Source organism: Xyrauchen texanus, chromosome 44 (assembly GCF_025860055.1).
Source record: "Xyrauchen texanus isolate HMW12.3.18 chromosome 44, RBS_HiC_50CHRs, whole genome shotgun sequence".
Classification (NCBI taxonomy): domain Eukaryota; kingdom Metazoa; phylum Chordata; class Actinopteri; order Cypriniformes; family Catostomidae; genus Xyrauchen; species Xyrauchen texanus.
The window spans coordinates 5,427,260-5,450,503 of record NC_068319.1 but is presented as its reverse complement, the minus strand read 5'-3'; the positions used below and the strand labels follow the sequence as shown (position 1 = coordinate 5,450,503).

At 36.8% G+C, this 23,244-nt stretch overlaps 1 protein-coding gene across 1 annotated transcript in view; it reads left to right on the top strand.

Moving 5' to 3' along the window:
- Positions 1 to 23,244, top strand: part of LOC127636757 (beta-adrenergic receptor kinase 2-like) — a 68,783-nt gene that overhangs the window by 17,338 nt on the left and 28,201 nt on the right. The window contains exon 2 of the mRNA XM_052117469.1: positions 598 to 674. Within this exon, the coding sequence (XP_051973429.1) occupies positions 598 to 674 (77 nt within the window). The remainder of the gene's footprint in view (positions 1 to 597; positions 675 to 23,244) is intronic.

The following is a 23,244-nucleotide window of genomic DNA, read 5'->3' as shown; positions in this document are numbered from 1 at the left end:
TAATGTAACTGTTAAGTATTGACTTGCACTCTTAAAGTGATAGTTCTCTCAAAAATTGAAAAGGATGTCATCACTCACTTACCTTTGTGTTGTTGCAAACCAGATGTTAGGGAAAATGTTAGGTTTAGTCACCATTCACTTTTATTGTATGTAAAGTAAGATGCAGTGACAGTGAATGGTGACTGAGTATTTGGGATCTGCCAAGAACAATAATAATGTAAGTCAGCACATGACTGCATCATGTCATGCTGGGAAACAAGTGACTGAAGAGAAGGGCCATAATGGAGACTGTATATTTAAAAAAATATAGATATTTTAATTATCTGAATAAATATAGAGGTGAGCAGTGAGAAAAGTAGCCCTTGTGTGATATTTAGGAGAGATTGTTGTAAAATGTAGAATTTCTTTGTATTACATATTGTATTCCCTCCAAAGCACATTAACCCCACCCGGGTGGCAGTGGAGCATTTCCATCTGCTGCAAGAGCTGAATTCTGTAGGAAACACTGACTCAAACCCTTTCTTAGTTGAGATGGAGGGACTAAGAACTAAGATCAAATCATAATCCATTCTTTGTTTTTTTCATTCATTCACACAGTATTCGAAGTGTTATGCAGAAGTACCTGGATGAAAGGAATGAACTGACCTTTGACAAAATCTTCAACCAGAAGATTGGTGAGTTTTCTTGAATCCTACATGAATGTTTAAACAAGATTTGTATTGCCAGTGAACAAGAGGTTAAATTTAAACATTCTTGATGTCATCAATTCTTGCAACACTCTCAAAAATAATTATAGCTTTGGGGAATTACCATACTTAAGGGGGTGAAAGAATAATTCTTTGAAAACATCTAGAAAACACCAGGCATTTGAAGAGTACATTTTAATCACCATGAAGTTAAATAAGAATCTTGTTGGATCTTAACGCTTATCTGTTTGTTCTTTGTAATTGCTGGCAGCTAAGTCTGCTTTTCACTATTAGTCACTTGAACAGTTAAACAGTGTGTCAAACAACCTGTTGCACAAATGCGCTTGTGTTTTGTTTTGATGAATGAAAATGTCCAAATAACCTCCTGTACATAAGTGAAAGCATGGTTTTTTTTTCCCACTCGGAGTTCAGAGCTGAAAAGACGTTTGCTGTGATGTGTGAAGCATGAGCTGTGAAGGCACCATGGGAACATGTCAGGCAGCCCCAGATTATGATTAACTTTAATTTTTACTTACTTCTCTGTCTGAAGTCCCAAGTGAGGATCTGTGCAGTAGTTTCTCTCTCTCTATCTCTCTCTCTCACTCTCTCTCTCTCCTCACATTTCCTTCATGCATTATACAATATGCGCTGATATATTTTATGTTGTTAAATTTTATGTTGTTGTTTGAGAATCTTGTCAGCTGTCATTTTAATGCTATGCGACCAACGCAATTAAAAAAGCCAGGTATCAGGGTAGGGAAATGGAAATGGACCGATTCTGGTTAAGTTTGCTGCTGTTTTAGAAACCATTAAAATAGTTATGTTAGGCCTGTTATGATAACTACTTTTATTGGATGATATATTATCCCTGAAAAAATTGTAATAAACTATATTATTGTCATTTTAAGACCATTTTATGCCACTGATATAATGATAATATAATAGCATAATAATGCAAGTACACCCTTTCAAGTATTAATTAACTTTTAGTTCTTATGAGTATTCAATCGGTAATAGAGCTGCCCCTTACCAAAGATTTCCCTAGTCGACTTGTAGTCATTATTTTAAGTCATTAGTCACACTAGTCGCAGTTTATGATATTAATTTAATTACTTATATAGATATTTTGGGGGGGCATCAGAAAATGGTTTGAGTTCCAGGGCTGAGTAAGAATGTTATAAGTAACATTGCTAACACTGTTATACATTACAGAGAAATACTAAACCGTAATAGTTTTACTATTACGTTTTTTTTAATGAGCCTTTAAAATATAAATTTTACAAGCGCGCACACAAAGCGAGCCACAGTGACACCGGCAAAAGTGGTAATAATTCTGTTTTTTTACCAATAAATGTGTCGGAAAAACCAGCAAGGAGACAGTTTGAACATTTTGTTAATTTATAGAGAGAAATGCAGATTAAGGTTGTGCCAACAGACGATGATCTCAGGGATCAACGATTTATCAGAGTGATCACCAATAGCTGATGCCTTTTACAATGCCAAGATGATATTTGGCTTGTTTTCCCCTTAATGTATTAAATGATTATTATTAAGCTACTATTATCATTGTCAATTATTATTAATATAACTAATAATTTGCCCATAGATACACAGACATGCACTTGAAGAAACACACTTTACTATATAATTGAGAACAGATGACAGAAAAGCTGTCTATGCGCATATCTGACATGCTGTTGTAGGCGTGCATTCGCGTGGAACACTCGCATGTAAAAGGTTCTCACTCTTTCTTCTGAACTTTATTTTTTGCAAGAACAGTATCGTCTATGAGTGCTGCAAATGACCTCAGACCAACCAATAATGTATAACAAATATATTAAATAAACAAATCAGGTGTTACGAACTGCTCCGATACACGAAGGTTGAGATCCAAATGCAGCTTTAATTAAGGGGCAATCCAGACACGTAATCCAATATTCAGAGCATCCAAGAGAAGCACAGGCATAACTAGGGATGGGTATCATTAAGGTTTTAATGGTATCACTACTCTTACCGATACTGCTTATCGATCCGGTACTTTAACGGTATTCTTAACGGTTCTTTTGTTATATATATATATATATATATATATATATATATATTAAACAAAGATAAACGTTATATAGGCACAGTGATTTAATTTCAGGAAGGTCTACTAACATTACTGATCAGGTGTGGTCTAAAAAGAAATCTAATAAAGTAATCAATTGTAAAATAACACTACATAGTTTATCATAGATAGATTAATGCTCATTAATGCAGAAGTTATTCATTCAAGAGCTGTAAGTGATTTTCTCTTTGCCTTTTGTTGTTTGATTCGCAGTAAATGCTCAATCATCAGCATGTTTAATAGACTGCTTCCCCTTTAAGACTGAGTCTAATAGGCTCCTGATGTACCATATTTTCTCCCAACTATTTCCATAACTACGTCCATTTAAGACATAAACTGTGTTTCTCCAAGCCGGTCGCTTTGACATATTTTTGTGTATATTTGATCGTTTAGACGCGCACATGAAACCCAAAGTAGTCTATACTTTGCTTGTCTCGTTGCGGTCTGTTTCGGAGCGCGCGCCGCCTTGGGAACGGTATCTCTTGCGCTCTTTTTATTATTAAGCGCGTCCCGCAATTTAGCAACAGTAGCTAGACTGCATTTTACAACAATCACTGATCGTGCTGATTCTGACGTTAAGTTTGAGTTTTAGGGAGAAATGTCAGAGAAAGTTGTGCTAGACAGAATGCGGCTTATGTATAAATATTCTTTTTATAATCTTTGGAAGGCGAAATCTAAAATAAAATCAGACTAATATCACAGATCTAAACCAGGCTATGTTTGAATGTTTAGTTCTGTCCTCCGTCGTCACTCATTAAGCAGGGCTCATGTTGTGCTCGCTGTGGCACCGCGTGAGAGAGATCTCTCTCTCTCTCTCTCTCTCTCTCTCTCTCTCTCTCTCTCTCTGACTGCGAATAGCTAAATTGCATCACAGACAAATGGTTTAATATTATTATACATAGAAATGGCTGGCGAGATAAAATAACTTTCTCGTTATAGCAATAATAATTGTTTTTTCTTAATTTCTCCAGTACCGTCAGCAGAACCGATAAAGTCCGAGCTTACCAAAGCCAGTCCTTCAATAGCCTATAGTGCATTGGTATCTTTTTTATTACTTATTTCTCTGCATTGAGTGACAACCCTCTCAAATATAAGACACACAAACAGAACAAATAAAAGTCTCAGATTCACCGTCTGTAATTGCAAAATTCTTGCTTACTTATTGTGACATGATAGCAACCCTTCTGCTGTGATAATGCAACTTCAACTACGCCTATCGCGTTTGTCGCGTTTTTTCTTGAAGTTGGCAGTAACATATCAAAAGTTTTTAATTAAATATAAAGGAGTTATACAAATTTAATCCTTACTGTTTTCTCCAAGGAACTTAGCTCCTTCTTCACTCTGCTGGAAAATTACTCTAGGGGCAGCGTGCGTCGAACACGTGTTCCACAACAACACTAGGCTGCCCACAGATGCGCCTGCCTAATAATCGGCTTGATATACTTTGATATTGGCCGATGCCGTTTATGTTCAAAAATGCAAAAAAATCGGCTTAATCGGTCGACCTCTATTTTATAATCAATATGTTCAGATTAATGTTATATGATATAACGATATCCATTCCTGCTAGGTTTCCAAGGCTTTTCTGTGACAATTGTTTTGGTTGGCAGAAACATCCTACATGAAAACATAGGCATATGTTTAGAGTAGCATACTTATGTAGTTATCTTACTATTGTTGCAATACTATAGAGTGTAAACCCCTATGACTTTCTTTCGTGGAACACAAATGAGATGTTGGGTATAATATCAGATTCATTCACTTTCATTGTAAGGAAAAAAAGATGACAGGGAGTCATGAATGAGACTAACATTCTGCATTCTAATGTCTTTTGTGTTCCATGAAAGAAAGATTCATATATGTTTGGAACATCATGAGGTTGAGTTTAATGAATTATCACTAAGTACTATCTCTTTTTTTAGTAGGACATCTAGATTTACTGCAAAAACACTGATGTTTTTATCAAGTCACTTCCAACTGTGAAGTTCCTACTCTCACTGTGATCCACCTAGTCATATGAGACCTAATAAGAAGCAACAAGTAGCTTTTACCATTAAAATTGCATGATAAATTAAAAGAAGTGAATCTTGCTTAGCAGGAGGAGATGTAGAGAGCAACATGAAGATGAAAAGCCCAGGCTCAGTGGTGTCTGTCGACCAAGAACGATTGATGAAAGTGCCGTCCCTTTCCAGTGATATGATTATTTTTGACAGTCAAGGCCATGAGGACATTTGCATGGTAAAACAGAGTGTGTGCTTTATGACTACAACATTAGCAACAGAACTCGATTTACCGGAATTATCTAGATCAGTGATCAGTAATCTTTTTGACATGGGAGTACCATTTTTTTATTTTCCTGGTCAGTGGCTTTGCTTATTTGATTACTGATCACGAAATTGTGTGGAATCTTAAATATTTTTCATGAATCATGTAATCACTAGCAATCACTCAAGCAACAGCAAGAGAGGAGCAGGCGTTTTTATTTATAAGAAGTTTTTCGCACCTGCATTCCAATATACATCTTGATGTTATCCTTCATCATGATCACGCAGCGTGTTTTCATCAGCTGAATGGGAGTGTGACAAGACTCGCGCTGCACGTGCAAGCCATTCACGCATCACAAACCGATCAACTATTATTTAGCTGTGTGATCATGTGGAATGATTAAATCAAGATGTACAGTACAGTAGATTGGAATGCAGGTGCAGAATTTCATATAAATAAAATAGTATACTCCTCTCTCGCCGTTGCTGGCATGCCAGTGATTGCCCCTCCATGTGCTAATGCTCTCTTATCTAGATAATGCTGGCTATACAAGTTTTAAAAAGATTGGTGTGAAAAGCCTATATAAATATTAACTTAATGGTAAGAGGTTTGTTTAGCCATTAAATTCTGTAAAATTACTGGAGAGAAGGGTAGTATAGTATTTAAAAATTTACATTAGCCTACTTTAAATTTTCTTGAAAAATGGTCTTTTGGATTGAATGATGTGAGTGGTGCTTGCTTTGTGTTTACCAGGTCATTGCTATTTGATTGTGTAGGTGTTGAGTGGTTTGTAGCATGTTCCTATTTGGTTGCTAGGGTATTCTGGGTGGTAACTAGGTTGTCGCTTACTGGACCATGTCAAAAGAGCCCACCCCTAAGTCTCTATAACCGCTTTTCCACTATCAGGGTGCGAGCCAGGACTGTCAACTGGCCAGCCTGGGCCAATAGCCTGCGAGACCAAAACTGATCTGCATTCCCACCATCAGGCCAATAGCCCGCAGCGTTGCCCTAAAATCTGTCCTTAATACTCCGCCCTGTTTCCACTCAATCCGCCCATTTCACAAGCAAGAGGGAAGCTCAATCTGAGGTATAATGTTATCTAGTAATCTAGAATATCGAGTTTATTTAGAATGTAAACATTAGCTAGCTAGCAAGATAAGTTAGTGTTGACAACTCACTGACTGTTACTTCCATGGTGTCCCAGCACACCATCCATGATTTTGAACCATGGGTTCTTTCTTTTGGCACCGCTTTGTCAATCGTGCATTTTAATGGATTTGTATTGCCCAAGGGTAGTCGGCGGGCCATTGGCCACAAGGAAGCATGATGAAGCCCCGGAAGTGACAGTGGAAACACAACTTGCACTGGCATGCACTAGCTCAACCTCATTTGGACCAATAGCGGAAGCACGACTTAATAGGTCAGCTACATCAATGCAAATACCTTTAAATAGTAAACATTTTCAATTACACAATAACAATTTAACAAAATATTATATGAAATATAATATCATACTTATTGATTTTTCATTTTTAAAAAGCTAAAATATGACCAATTATGAAAAACTAATAAGATATAATTATTCAAATTAATATTTTTATATTGTATTTAGTTACAAGGTCCCCAATATAATTGACAGCATTATCTGGGAGAGAATATATTTAATATGTTAGCATTATAACTCTATATACCCATATGAATCGATATCAAACGATAGCTTGTGAAACAAATTGAATTGAATAGGGAAATCTGTATCAAATACCCAGCCCTATTTAACACTTTAAATAAAATATTATTTGTGATGTGTTATTTACTTACACCAGAAGCCCTCCCGTGTAACATCATGTCCTGATCACAAAATTGAGTGGAATCTTAAATATTTCTTAATCATACATTTTTCAAAATCACACCGAAGGGTAATCACTAGTACGCAAGCAACAGCGAGAGAGGAGCAGGCTATTTTATTTGTAAGAAGTTTTTCGCACATGCATTACAATCTTCATCATTATGTAATCCTTCCGTATGATCACACAGCGTGTTTTCATAAGCTGAACGGGAGGCTAAACACTATTAAATTGTGATGAGACTCACGATGCGCTTGCAAGCAATCAATCATTTTCGTTGAATCACATCTTCAAAATCCTAAAACTTTATTTATAGTTTCAATTTATATTTTGAATAGACTCAGGTTTTTGAACCCAACAATGTGGGATTGTTTACTCTTTTTAATTGTTTAATGTAATTTTGAGTGTGACTATGGTTTAAGGAGGGTGTACCTGTTTGCTGGTTTGGAAATCTCAAAGATTAATAGTGGTGTTTTCCTTATTATATCACGTGTTATTCTGAAAGCAAAAACAAACAAATTAGATGCTTGGATCATCCACGCAGACTGTCTGAAGCAGACGTGTTTACTCGCGCGATTAACCAAAAGTCTAGTGCTGCTAGCTCGTGATGCGTGAATGGCTTGCACGTGCTGCAGGTGTCTGTTCTGTATAATGCAGTCTCGTCACATTTTTACTTTTTTGTTTAGCCTCTTACTCAGCTCAAGAAAACATGCTGCATGATCACGAGGAAGGATTACATCAAGATGTAGATTGGAATGCTGGTGCAGAATTTATGTAAGAAAATTGTGTTCTACTCTCTCGTCATTGCTCCCATTTCAGTGATTAACACTCTGCGTGCCAATGCTGGCACGTGTGCCATAGGTTGCTGACCCCTGCCATAGATTAACACCTGCGGATCTGTCTTGAAATGTCAAGTAATCGTTAAAATCAATTTGACTGTGGAGAAAATGAATGGGATTTTTACTTCCGGAACCAGACTGTTGCGCTTCAGTGTTGCTTGCCTTATTAAACAACGCTTTAATGACATAACCCACAACAGTGATACAGACACCTTCTATGTATTTTTATTTTTTTGCCATTCATTTTCATTCACTGTTTAATGTAAATAGATTTTCCCATCATTTAATCTAAGGGTGGGGAACCCTGGTCCTGGTGGGCCACTGTCCTGCAGAGTGTAGCTCCAACCCTAATCAGACAAACCTGAGGAAACTAATCATGGCCTTGATTACTTGAAAAATGTAAGGGAAGGTGTGTTTGATTAGGGTTGGAGCTAATCTCTGCAGGACAGTGGCCCTCCAGGAGCATGGTTCCCCACCCCTGATTTAAACTCTGGAACAGTTACCACTTCTCATACTGACCAGCCATGTGACCAGCAGTAACAAGCAGCCATGCTGCCACATCTGTCAGCGCGATGGGGGAAAAAAGCTTCTTGTTTCTTCTTTTTGCCAGACAAGCGTAACATTTCACCTTTCACTGCTAGCATTGTTCTCTCTCTCTCTACTCTCACTGGTTGCACTAAAATGTTTACATTTAGTATCAATCCTCCTCAAACTCTTCCAAAATCTACACGTAAAAGATCCTGCATTGTGAATCGCAAGCAGGCATGTGCTGCAGATCGATAGGCTTGTCGCATTGATGCTTTATGTTTATTAAAGTCTTTGTCCTGTATAGGAAGTAATGGCTCAGTGTAGTAAATAACGTGGAGCAACGGTAAAGCCAAGCAGCGGAGATAAATGTTTAACAGGACGACATTTGTGTATCAGGGTATGTATGCTTCTATGCTGGTGTCTTTACAGAAATGTGACCGCTTGACTGCAAGTTTTGAAGTTTTCACTACAACCCCCCCATTTCACATGAAGATGTATAGGACTGTTAAGTTGATAACTGATACAGAGATACTGACAAAATCCCCTTAAAAGTAGTCTATAAAACTTAAGAATGCACCTATTTATCAGCAAATTATTGACCGATATTAAAAAATATAATTTGTTTTATAATCAATTACGTACATTTATAGCATTGTGAAAAGTTTATAATATTTTTTCTGTGTAATATGTTTCTAAAGAAATACCTACCAAAATAAAATTTATCCGAAAAAGTAAACCATGTTGAATATGCATAATATGAATTTGTAATATTTTTTTATCATAATATGTCAAATGTGATGTAATGGGTAAGGATGGGCAAGGAGAACCGGCAGAACAGTCAACATAACTTTAATGACATAACTGAACATAACATAAAACACATAGACGCACACACACTGTGGGCGTGTCTCTCTCTCTCTCTCTCTCTCTCTCTCTCTCTCTCTCTCAAACTGGTGCCCCCAGCTTGTCTTTATCCCCCTCCCGGCTGATTAGGTGACTCAGCGTTGGCCACACCCCCTCCTGGTCACATGTGAGTGTTACAACACATACTGTTGTTTAGAAGTGCAAAAACAGAAGTGCAAAGTTTTTCCCCCACATCAATCGTCTTTTTTTATCTTTCATTGCAGCTCTCTTAGAATTTTGGCCTGTCAAGTGTTCAACCGATCCCATCGCTGCTTAATAGAAATGATTTATTGTTAGAACAATTTATTGTTCTGTTCGTTTTTTAGATGCATAAATCATAGGTAACAGTGATCTTATGACAAAATAAGGTAAGTGGCAAAAAAACTTATTTGTATTTTTGAAATCATCCAAACATTTTCATATTGGTAAATTCCCCTACATACAACTCGTGTTGAATTCCATGAATTCATTAAATGGCATCTATTATGCCCCTTTTCACAAGATGTAATTTAAATCTTTGGTGTCCCCAGAATGTGTCTGTGAAGTTTCAGCTCAAAATACCCTACAGATCATTTATTAAACCATGTTGAAAATGCCCATTTTTGGGTGGGAATAAAAAGGAGCTGTTTTTGTGTGTGTGTCTTTAAATGCAAATGAGCTGGTGCGCCCCGCCCGGTATCCAAAATAGGTGGAGTTTTGACATCTCTGCTTCGGATAACTCGACATCATAAGCAATATGACTGACAGCGAAAATAGTTGTGTTCAGCCCTATATGTTTGAATCGGTGTCAGACACTGATGATTGAGAGACTCTGTCAGAAGTAACAACTTTGAGAATTAACCAGGAAGTTTCCAAATGGTTATTTGATAAATGTATTTATTTGTTGTAGAGTTTTTTCAGCAGTTTTGCAACGATGGATGAGCAACACACACACATACACTGTTACAACATTCACTATGTGCTATAACGAAATAACACACACAAACAAACATGTTGAACATGGTCTGTAATGTTCACTTATTAATTGGTGTACAGGTGCGGCAGTGTCCGTCAACAGTCGTGACAGGGCCTGTACAAAGTGACGTCACTTTGTACAGAATCTGGGAACGGCTTGTTCTGAGACAGTGCTTATAATTAATGGAAATTAAAAAAATATATTTTTATCATTATAGGGTGGTTGTGTACACACACTGCCAACACACATTTATGTTCAAACACCATGTAAAAGTGCATTTCGCATAATAGGTTCCCTTTAAATAGCTTTGTGTGAGAAAAAGATCTGTTATTCAAAATGTAAATCTTGTTTGCCTTTTTGCATATTCTAACTTGAAACATAAGGTTAAGTTACGAGACACATGAGATTCAATGGTGATGCAGCAAGTTTGAATATGCACATGTACAAATTAGATTTTTAGTGTATTAACTTAATACGTAATATTAAGCACGATCGAAGTGAACTACTTTTATGGTTCTTTTTTTTGTCCTTTCTTAAATGCTTTCATTGTATGGGGAAAAATTGGTTTGGACATTATTCAAAAACGAACCAAATTTATAGGTTGAGGGTGAGTAAGTAATGACAGAATTAAAATTTTTTGGTGAAACGATTTGTTTCAAGCATCATATTTAATAGTAGTTCAGACGTATATTAGCACGATTGCTTTGCTTCACCAAATACACTTGCCTTGTCAGACCAGACTAGGAGCAAATAACACCAACAGCCCTGATTGCTCAGCTGTGAGTCAGTTATTGTGTATGATACACAACCAGATGAGCAGTCTTAATTTCCTGGCCCTGCCCCATGCCTGAACATCAATTAGCATGGAGACTCCGCCTCCCTCTTTATCATCAGAAATGGTCAAGCAATGTCAAGTCAGAGCTGTCAAAGGACACGCACACATTGTAAAACCATCTCTGTATCTCTTTGAGCTGGTTTACTGTTGTTTGTTCTGCAGCATCTCATTGCTTTGATGCTGGAGGGAGGTGTTTTCGGCTCTTATGGACCTCTGTAACATTCTGATTTCCTTAAGATTTTATTCGTCGATCTCCCCTCCTCCTGGCTTCTTCATTTGTGTTCTGCCTGTCCACCCATCCTCCCTCATTCACATGTCTCTTTTCTCTCTCGTTCCATCTGTCAGAGTTCTGGAATGGATGTTTGAGAGTTTTGTGTTGCCTAGCAACTGCGGTTGCCATGGGAAACGCAGAAGATTTCCCGTTTTTGCTTGTCGACCGGGAAAATTTAATTAAAGGATGAACTAAGGAAGTAGGAAATATAACATTTCCATGCAGATCATTAAAAAAAAAATCCTAATAAATTATATACTGATATGTTAATTGCATCCATCCTCTTTCTGGCCCGTGGCTGGAAGCAGGCTTATTGGCTGGATTGATCAATGGCCATTAATGGTTTAGGTTTCACTTTGCATGCGCTTAGATTGGCCACACTAAATGCATGTTTGGCCCGTCTCTAATGGTAGTATAATACATGCCTGAAAGTACGACATATCGATGTGTGTCCTTGTTAAGGAGTCAGATCATGTGTGCCCAGATATGTTTGAATTTGTACATGCATAGGTGTGCACATGTGCTAGCATTACATTAATTGACAGTTCTTTGATCCACCAGCTTCTGTTAATTGCTCTGGGATTTGGAGAATTAATTGGACAGTCAATGTCATTTCTCTCTCTCTCTCTGTTACATTCTTTAGTCTACTCTTTGCCATCGTATAGACCAGAGCCAGTTATATTAAAAGGAAAGACCACTTAAAAATAAAAATGTTTGCTAATGGTTGCCAAGGCCAATGTTCTGCCTATCATCTCCCTTTGTGTTCCACAGATGTAATAGCGATTTTAAGTGTAATTCCAAGTTAAATATGAATAAATGAGGAAGCATACAGACCCAATGGAGTAAAAGTTTTGTGGAAAATCAATAAAAATTGGCTTCTATATGAAATAACCATACTGTAATGTAATAATATATATAATATAAATAATACATATTGTAACTCCAGTCAGTTAGTTAAATAGTTTACTTTATAAATAAAAACTACTTCTAATATACTACCTATATAATTTTCTATTCATTTGGAACTGGACAAACATAAAAAAACTCAAGTCGTCTTTAAAAGTCTACCTTACCAAAATGCTGTATGATGACACATTTTAGTCTGTGTTGTTAACCAATGTTATTATTATTATTATTAGCATCATATAAACTTTCCTGAAGAAACTCAAGATCTTCTCAAAGCTATGCAACAAAGAAAATAAGACATACAGGAAGTAAAAAAATAAATAAAAAATCCAACAAAAATAAACACGCAGAATTCATGCATTTATTTATTTATTTTTGGACCAAATGAATGCAGTGCACATCTTTTGACTTTCATAATATTCTTTTGCATGCTTCGTTTTGAGGTGGTATTGCTTGTATTACAAGTGATTACCATCATACAACAAAGTTTGCATATTAAATATTTCTGCTCTGTGTCAGCTTTTGTGAACCCAGCACATATTTTGCACCTGTTTTAATAACAAGCTCCCCTTCATTTTCTTGACTTGTTTGGGATTTGTCCCATACTGCGGAGATGTCTTTCTCCATTAAAGTTTATCCGTGGTCAAAAATTATTGCGTGAAGGATCCCGCTCCGCGCTCTCCTGTCTGTGGAGCACAAATATTGGGAAGCCTGCTGGACTTGCGCGCTCTTTCGAGCTCCGGAGACACCGTGCACCGCACTTATGTGAAATACAAATGTGCGTTTCAGAAGAGTAGCGATATACACTATGGGAAAATCTCGAACGATTGACTCTTTATATAGTTTCCATGATATTTATTGGCTAGCTCTAATCATCATAATCATGAAAGCCCTAAAACAATTAATCTTCACAATCACAGTTATTTGTTTATAGTTTATGACAATAAATCTTCAGCCAAATTTCATAATCGTGACAGCCCTAGATAAACAATTTCCTTTAAAGTTTCAAAAACTTAGATAATATTGCACAGGGAAAGAATGTCAGGAAAAATTGTATATTATATATCAAAATATTTCCAAATAGTCCACTTAATGTCTTTTTTTGGTCCAACTTTACATTTTATACCATTTCTGAAACCCAGCCAACCTTATTTAGGGCTATAGATCTAGCGATGCAGGTCAATGAGACGATTGGAGTTCTCACATAATGTAATAACACTGGAAAATTAGGTACAAAAATGCAGCTTTCATGGTATTTCTTCTGTATATTTGCATAAAATTCCCTTGATTGGATTTGAAGTGCACAATTATGTTATCTCTATTAATTACAGTTAGATCAAATAATTGCGATCAGGCAATGATATAATCGTGACTGGCCTACCGACATTTACAATTTTCACAGACAGAACTCGCTCCATTACCCACCGTGCCACCCAAAGTACTGCCTTTATCTGTCAACAATTAGAGCAGTCAAAATAACCAAAATGAACCTCCCTAGTGTGTATTGCATTAATTTGTGTCCAAAGAACTCCATTTGGACCTGATCCTGGTAACTATCTAGAATGGGGTCTATTATATGCCAAGACTGCAGCATTCTCTCACAGAATCATTGTCTCTCGGCCAGTTACCATGTTGTGATGTTTGTTTTTTATAGTTTTGGACTGTTTTCTCTTTTGTCTCTCTGCGGCTGTCTCTTGTCCTCCATCCAGTTCTGGCCCAAGGCCCAAGTGGGTTTATACATGCTGTGGTTTTGTTGTAAAGTTATTTTCCCAGGCAGACTCATTCCATATCTGTATATGTGCCTATGCCCTTTAATTGCTGTGTTTATTCTAGTCGTGTGACCTGGCTCTTTGGTTATTTTCTTACCATCAGTTTTACAGAATCAAACAGATGCTTTAGGTTGGAGCCTCTTGCAAAGTTTTAATAACTTTTTAGTGGTCTGTGTGCAGCCATAGATGTTTGCACGTCTTAGGGCTGGGTATCATTCAAAAAATATTGATACCTATATCTTGACTTCGATACAGGATCTTAAACGATACTTTTTTCGATACCAATTTTATTAAATCTTTAACTTTATGAAAACCTTAACTTGTTGATACACAATTCCCTGCACGTGGTGGTGACTTCACTCTGCTTACATTTATATATACATATATCATTTACCATCTATAGATGTAATTAATGTTAACAAATTATACATCTTTTCAAAGGTCTAAGGGTTCAACACTGATATCCGATCTCTGTTTCATGATAGCATATGCTCCAGAAACAGCAATTTAGTTATTTGTGCCAGGAGAACAAATCAAAACATGAAAAAATCAAAACGGGACTTCATACCTTTATGAAAACGCGATCGACAGATTATTAATCTGCAGTTCGCACACTTGGGTCAATTCTCCATGGCAAGTGTTCATTGAAAAACATCCAATAGCACTTTTTGTCCATAAAAGTGATAAATCTGATAAATATTTATATATTCTCCATTGTTTACATGAGATCTCGCCTGAAAGAATTACCCTTCGTCATCGTTCTTCAACAAACTATGCAATCTGAGCAGCATTCATGTTGTAAATCTGTATATTATCTTATATATTAGAGTCTCGTAAAGAAAATTAGCATGTCTCCAAAGTCTTTTTAAAAAATGTGGCATAGTTTTATTCATAATGGCCAAGCAGTGCAGTCAGATTTTGTGTCGTCTTGAAAGGCGGAGCCTTAATTTTACTCTGTACTCTTCCAGCAATTTTAAACTTGAACTTGTGGCTTTGAGAACATTGTATTTCTGGGTTGTCTTGGCACTTTTGTTATTATTTTTTTAGATTATAAAAACATGTTCAGCACAACATATTTCCATTACTATAAACTTCAGCTTCTCTAACTTTTAAGAAATAACAACATGTATTATTTCTGAAACTTGGGAAATAAAGCCCAAAGTGTCTGCATTCAAAAGATAATACATCGGTGTCCATACTCCAAATACAACCATTTAAATAGAAATAATATTACACAAGTATAAACATCATGGGAACATGCAGCCATCATACCGCTCAGGAAGGAGACACATTCTGTTTCCTTGAGATGAACGTAGTTTGGTGCAAAAAGTGCGAATCAATCACAGAACAACAGCAAAGGACCTTGTGAAGAAGTATCTTTATTCACATTAAAATGAGTCCTATATCAACATAACCTGAAAGGCTGCTCTACAAGGAAGATGCCACTGCTCCAAAACTGCCATAACAAAGCCAGACTACAGTTTTCAAGTGCACATGGGGTCAAAGATCTTACTTTTTTGGAGAAATATCCTCTGGTCTGATGAAGCAAAAATTGAATTGATTGGCCATAATTACCATTGTTATGTTTGGAGGAAAAGGGTGAGGCTTACAAGCTGAAGATCACCATCCCAACCATGGAGCATGGGGGCAGCATCATGTTGTGGGGGTGATTTGCTGCAGGAGGGACTGTACACCACACAAAATAGATGGCATCATGAAGGAAAATGATGTGGATATATTGAAGCAACATCTCAAGACATCAACCAGGAAGTTAAAGCTCATTGCAAATGGGTCTTCCAAATAGACAATGACCCCAAGCATGCCTCAAATGACAAGTTGTGGCAAAATGGCTTAAGGACAACAAAGTCAAGGTATTGGAGTAGCATCACAAAGGCCTTATTTCAGTCAGATAGAACATATGTAGGCAGACCTGAAAAAGCATGTGTGAACAAGGAGGCTTACAAACATGACTCAGTTACACCAGTTTTGTCTGGAGGAATGTGCCAAAATTCCAGCAACTTATTATGGGGTCAAACTTAACATTTGACCCAAGTTAAACAATTTAAAGGCAATGCTACCAAATACTAACATAGTGTATAATTCACTAATTTGATATTCTAATTTGACATTTCACATCATGAAAGACTTCAACTGTACAGACTTCAACTGTACATGACACTTGGCAAGTAACCAACTATATTTGAAGACATTACACTAGCTAGAATGGAGAGTTACATCATGCGGTCGACATAAATCGCAAAAATGGACACTTGTAAAACATCTACCTCAATACAATGTTTGGGATTTATATGATGCCTGCAAAAATTTTACATTGACCCCCTGTTTCATAGGGTGAAAATGGATCTCAATAGGGATGGGCATCGAAGGGAATTTAATGATTCTGATTCCTCCTAATGATTCTGATTGCTTAATGATTCTTACTTTTGATGTTAACATACTTTTGAAAAGATTCAATTTAATTTCAGATTGCAACAGATATAACGAATCAGAGAATTTTAATAGCATTCTTGCAAAAGGGATTTACACAGACTTTTAAAATCATAAAAAATGGAAATCTAATTATTGGTCCTACTATAACTATATATTAAATAAAAATTCTAAAACAGAAAATATGCTATCACATTATTAATTTAATATAAAATTCCACTGATTATAACAAAACTCATAATGAGTAATCTTGAAGTACACATTGTCAACCAGTTAGAAACTGCACTGCCTGATTTAAGTCTCTGGAGCCTTAAGTACAACAATACATAACGGCATAAATGTTGTTGGAGCCACACTGCACTGGTCGCACTGTAGATAGAAAAGAACTGGCTCCCAAGAGTCATTAGTTTGAGAACTACACTGGTCACGCTGTGCGCTTCACACTATTGAAAATTGCACCAGTTCAAGAACCGTTAATGCAACCGAAAGTCATAATTCGTACGGTTCCTGTATGTTCTTTAAGAGCCGGAATGTAGTTTCCAACCCTAGATCTCTGTGTATTGATTGGCCACTAGTTTGGCTTTTTTTTTCTTCTCCAGAATACTTTGTGTTGTACTTTCAGACTACATTTTCACCATTAGCAAGTTTCACTCATGCTGTATACTTTTCAGTTTTTACCACTTTCATCAGGGGAGAATAAATCAGCCTCACTGCCTGTTCCAGGCTTTTATTTGGTGGAAAAAAACTTGGCCACCACACAACGCAACATGTGCAACACCTATTAGAACTGATTCATCATATAGAGTCAGGATGCTTAAGACTGGAAGGATCTGCCACTGGACTCAACCCTGAACAGAATCTTTGGCTGTGAGTCTCACAGCCACACATTTTTCTTGATTTGAACACCCGCTCCATTCAGTCAGCACAAGGTGTAAAAAAAAAACTCAAGATTTGAGAGCGATCAGCACAGTTTGTTTTTGCTTCTGTTCCCCACCCCCAGCCACACTGTGTTGTTGATATTGAAACTATGCAAAGGGAAGTGTGTTGGTGTGTGTGACATTGTATAAAGGAGAAGAGGAGGGTGGGTGTTAAATGGAGTGATGACAATTTAGACCTAAAATAAATGGACACTTGTTTGCTGAGTCTGCAATGTGTGTACACGCATGGGTGTGTGTCTGTGTGCACTCGTGTGTGTTTAATGGGTTGTTCCATCTTCACCGGCCTTGTAAACATCACTAAGACACTCACCTTGTTCGAAAGGTATTGTAAAATGGACATTAACACAGCCACCCAGGAAATGGTGGTTGTTTTCCTTTGCATTGGCCAACAGTAAACCTTAGTGTAGTTCCTTGTGTTTTTCGGGCTATGCGTGGGCAGTGTGGTTTGTGTTGACCTGCACGCTTGAACGCACGTGCATGTGAGCGCTACACTCCTCTTATGGACGCCTGCATCTCAGTATTGATTGTGTGCTTCTGGGTGGCTGGTGAAAACGACAGATATGGTTTTGTCAAAGAAGGAGTGAGGGAAGACATGAAGTGATGCAGTCCTCTGGATTCGGCTGTATAACAAGGCCTGCATGGAATCCACAAATGGAAAATTCAGCAAAAGTTCTGCTGAATTCAAATGCCCATCATTCTGCGCAAACTCCACCACTCGCTTGGTTTATCAGTTAAATATTTCTGCTAATTTATTGATGCTTTCAGCTACCAATAAGTGCTCTCAACGTCATTTATTATTTTACGATATTTAAAGTAAAGTTGAAATGTCATTTCCAACCCACTTCCACAAAGTGATTTTTGAGTGAAACCAGTAAAGAGTAGCGGGGGACTTGACTTTACGTATTCACTTAGAGATTGATTGGATTGTGATAAGTGTAGGAAAATCTGTTTTATTATTCCCTAATTCAGTGTTTTAAATTTAAATTTTCCTGCATTTAATGTTTTAATAAAATAGTATCACCAAAATGGTGTTTAATCAAAATAATAAATACAACTTTAATCAAATAAAATATAATAATGAATTTTCAACAATGTTGCAGGATTTTTTTGTGTCGAAAAACGTGCTGCACAACTGAGCTTCACATTATAAATGAAAGCATTGATGAAAGCATTTGATTCAGCTTTTACTGCTGAATCGAAGTGCTTTTATTCAGTACACCCTTGCTTGTGAAATTGCTTGAAAATAATATAATTTATATTAAACAATAAATGTTAAATTGTTGTTATTATCACTGAAGATTACTCTTTTCTGTACAGTAATATATTTCTATATATATAATATAATTCTGTCATTATGTCCTCAATTTCACGCATCACGAGTAAAACTGAAAATGTATTTAAATCTCATAATATCACGGTTTATAAATTCACACTCACAATGCAAATTTAATGAATTGTCAAATTGTAATTTCATCCTAAATTTGTCAAATTACATGAAATACTGTGTTTATTTCCATTTTAATGAATCAATTCTGCGTTTGCTTCCACGTTTTCATAGGGCCCTCTATTGGGCTGAACGATTTGGACAAAAACATCTAATTGTGATTGAACTGAAGATATGATAATTAACTTTTTTAATTACTAAAAATGTATTTCTAAAAAATAGTATGTTTCTCGTTTTGACAAATGAAGTCATGGACAAACATTTGTTTAAAATAATCATGCCATTTTTGAGTTTCTATCTGCTGGGAACGGATATATGAATGTGGAGAATGTTGTGCAGCACATTCCTAGCAGGCCTACGTTTAATTATTCCCCCTCTATTCAGAGGGGCTGTCATTGGATTTCTTCTGGATTATAGCACTGATGGTTTGTGATTAAAGGAGAGTCCTCCCAGATCTGCACCATTTCAAGAGGAAGCACACTTTGAGTGGTCCGTCAGCAAGTTACCCCACCTGTACTTGGGCTCAAGTAAGAATCCTGCAATCAAGGGAAAGAGATCGCTTTGTGAATTCAAAGTGTGATTAAGGGTAATCCATGAACTCAGTGAGGTAAACCAAGGTTTGGCTTCCTCGTCAGTGTGATTTTATTCCCCTGCTGTACTATCTCTCCCTCCCATCTCACAGGCCTAATTCCTGGAAAGAGCCTCGGGAATGTGGAAGGATGATGACACCCTGAATTCGACAATTTTCATCAGCCACAAGTGTTGTGATTTATGTTTACGACTATGGTGCTAGCTTGTTTATCAATTGAAATTATTATTGTACATCAAAGCAATAAGCTTTCACTTTGTGTTGTGACTAACATCACCCCTTAACTGCAGTTAAATCCCTGTAATGCACCACCTAGAGCAGGGGTGGGCAACTATTTTGGTAAAAGGGCCACATTAGGCTTTAAATAGTGCATGGGGGCCACATTGTATTCCTTTTGAGATACAATGTTCTGCATTGATTTGGTTTTTGTATTTTTTAAGCCCAGAAATAATTGTGTACACAGATACACATTCTGAAGTGTATCTGTGACTAATGGGACTATTCTACAATTGTCTGAAGTATTTTATTGCTCTACAAAGGTAGATACTTTTCTATCAGGCATTAAAAACTCAAAGGCTGAGTGTATACATTTAGTTTACCATCTCCACTTCCCTGTTAATTTATTATTCAATTAAACAATCTCTACATCAGGGGTCTGTTTTAATATAAAAAAATGACATTTATAGAACTTTTAATGTTACATGCTAAAAGTGGCATGATCCGGGTCTCCTCGATGGTTTGATTTACAGCACGCAACTGAATAACACCGGCTGCATGACTATGATAAATGATTACTGCAGTAGTTAGATTAACATAGAGGTGCGAAGGAACTTCAACATTTCTAAATTGCACAAATAAAAAATACATATTCGTCTCTGGCTTGCTTTTGCTCGCATGTCAATGATGCAGAGACTTTTATATTTAATTTAATCACTGAAGTTTTACCTGCAAAGTAGCACTAAACATCACAAGCAACCTCAAGTATGGACACAGAGTAGCCGTATAACATTTTTCCTTTAGCAGAATATTGCACTACAGATCGCTAAGTTTGGTCAAAGGGGAAAGCCTGATAGAAATGGCGCACTCGCGTGCATGGTTGCCAGATTGCACAAAATAAGTATAACATTAGGCAGAATATTTCCAATTTGCGCAAGTATAAATCTCAAACTGGGGGTGTTTCTTCTCTTATCTGGGCATGGTAAACGCTTGTGGAGATGCGTTAGTCCTAATGCAAGTTAACTGAAATATCCAATGGAGAAAAAAAAAACGCTTTTACGATAAATGAGCCGTGGGCCACATTAAACCATGTGGAGGGCCTGATCTGACCCGGGGGCCATATATTGCCCATGTCTGGCCTAGAGTGACTTAAGGCAACAGCAATATAATGTTATGTTAGGGATTTGAACAACCAGAATATTGACCTGGGGCAACCAAAATATCATAGAGACTTCGAAGTTGGCTCTTTGGACTTGGGACAGTAAGTAACCACATAGAAAGTTGGAATGGGTATCTAGGGTAAGGATTTTAATGACTGATTCCAATTCCTCTTCATGGTTCCATTAGCGATTTTAGTACTTTTGAGAAAAAATATTTTGGAACGATAAAGGCAGTTAATATTGGATTTATTACCCTTTGCAGCCTGTTAAAATTACAATATGATTTCATATTTTAACAAACTATTCTTATAAATGGTGTGAACACAGTCTAATTAAGATTTATTATGCTTAATGTTTTCTGATGAACACTTTTATTGATTCAGACACATGAAACAGAAAAGAAAACATATATTCACAGAATCAACCCCCATTGTTCCCTTTCGCCCTCTCTATCCCCACCCCGACCCCCAACAAACATACCTGTGTTCCAACTTGAGAATACATACAAAACAAAAAATATATATAAAAAAATTATAATCACACACATTTAAAACCACGCGTCTCTCTCTCCACTTCCACTCCCCGAGAGCCCTCCAGATATGCCATATAGCGGCCCCATTTTTCATTAAACAACTCCAAGTTTCCCTGTCTTCTATATTACATTTCTTCGAAAGCCCCCACCCTGCCCATCTCTATGTACCACTCCCGAAATGAGGGCGCTCCAGCCATGTTTACATACACCAACAATTAAAAGTAGTGCAGATGTGCAAAAGAACACATTCTTGATGCAGCAGCTGAATGAAAGAGAATTGCTTCTCCCTTTCAGCTTTGTAACTTAACACCACATCTTTTAAAATCGGCGAGATACATGGCAGCGGACAAAAAGTCTTTTGTAGTTCATGTTCATTTAAAACATTATTCAAAATTGTCCAGATGGGTTCCCTTTTGTGTTATTTTAGAAATAGTTATAGCCACGCAAGACCTGCTGTCTTGACTTGAACTGCTCACCAGTGGGCGGGGCCAAGGGTGCGATGACACATGTTGTGGGATGTGTAAATTCAAATGTTTCGTGATGTCACGAACAGACAGATTTCAAACCGTGACATTTCATTAGGGTGGCAACTTTAAATGCTCTTTTTAGATTGGGTGGAAGTTTTGAGTTCTGAAATGTACAGTATGTTTTTATAGTACAGTTACCTCTTATATATCTAAATATCAAGGAAAATTTGATTCTCCATTTCATGACTCCTTTAAAGCCTTAGCAGTAGGGCTGTCAATCGATTCAAATTTTTTATCGAATTAATTACATGGTGTCCCGATTAATTAATTGCATATACAAACATTTGCTGAGAAAGCCCCCCATTTAACAATAATTCTGTATATAATGATTATACATATTTATATCAGTATATAATTATACATAATTATCTTTAAATATAAAAAAAAAAAATATATATATATATATATATATATATATGTTGCAGGGTTGCTGAATGCTAGTGCTGGAAACAATGTCATGTAAAGTAAGTCTGAAGCAGTTAGTTGACGTTATCGACAACGTTGACAAAAAAATCTTCTTTGTCAAATAATCGTTTGATGTCATTTAACGTAACAAGATCATACGAAACTTGAATACCGACACGCAAAAACAGAACTGCAGTTCGCGCCTGACTAAAGAGAGGAAGAATTACACAGCTCACAGTTCAGACGGCACTCTAGGCTTCAAGTGATGTAGATCGCAAAGTATGAGGGAATTATACAAAAATGGTATCAAAACCTCTGAGAACACCTTAGCAACTGCATGGAAAGGCCCTGAACACCTTAAATTGTAGTGAAGAGTTTTGCACAGGCAAGCACCACTGACATTTTTTTAGGAAGATTTACAAATCTATTCACTATCATGGTGTCTTGTTTGGAAAAGTGTGTGGAGTCAAGAACAGGTGATTGTTTTAAATGTGACCATATGTCCATCATGCCACATGTTTAATTTAGGTGTAAATCACAATTACAGTAACTTATTTCAAATGAATAAAGAAATGTTACAAAATTATGAAATACACTATTGCACATGTTGTTTGGTGTGCAAATCTAGGCCTACGTGGTGTTCTATTTTTTATTTATTTTTAATCTCCCGAAAGATAATTCCACTGTGATCCAATTAGCTCCTGCATTACTCCTATTTTAACAGCAATAATCAGCTCGCACTAATACTACAGGTATCAGAAGTGGGCACGCTGTCAGACATTTATCCTAGTGCTGGAACTGTCACGCAAACATGTACCATAAACATGTAACATTCCCTGTGCATCTGTAATCTTTGCTTTGTTTATATCACTTGTTTGAGCTGTATCTCTTCTTGACACCCTTGAATTTCGTTCCATAGTCTGACTTTTGCTTCATTTATCAGGGTGCTGCAATCAGACGGGCAGCAGTCGTTAGCTACAGCCCTTCCCTCTCCTTCATCAGAGCGGGGCCCGTTACTGTTGCTATAGAAACAGTCTCATCTTTGCAATCTGTGCTGATCTTTGCCTTTGCGCC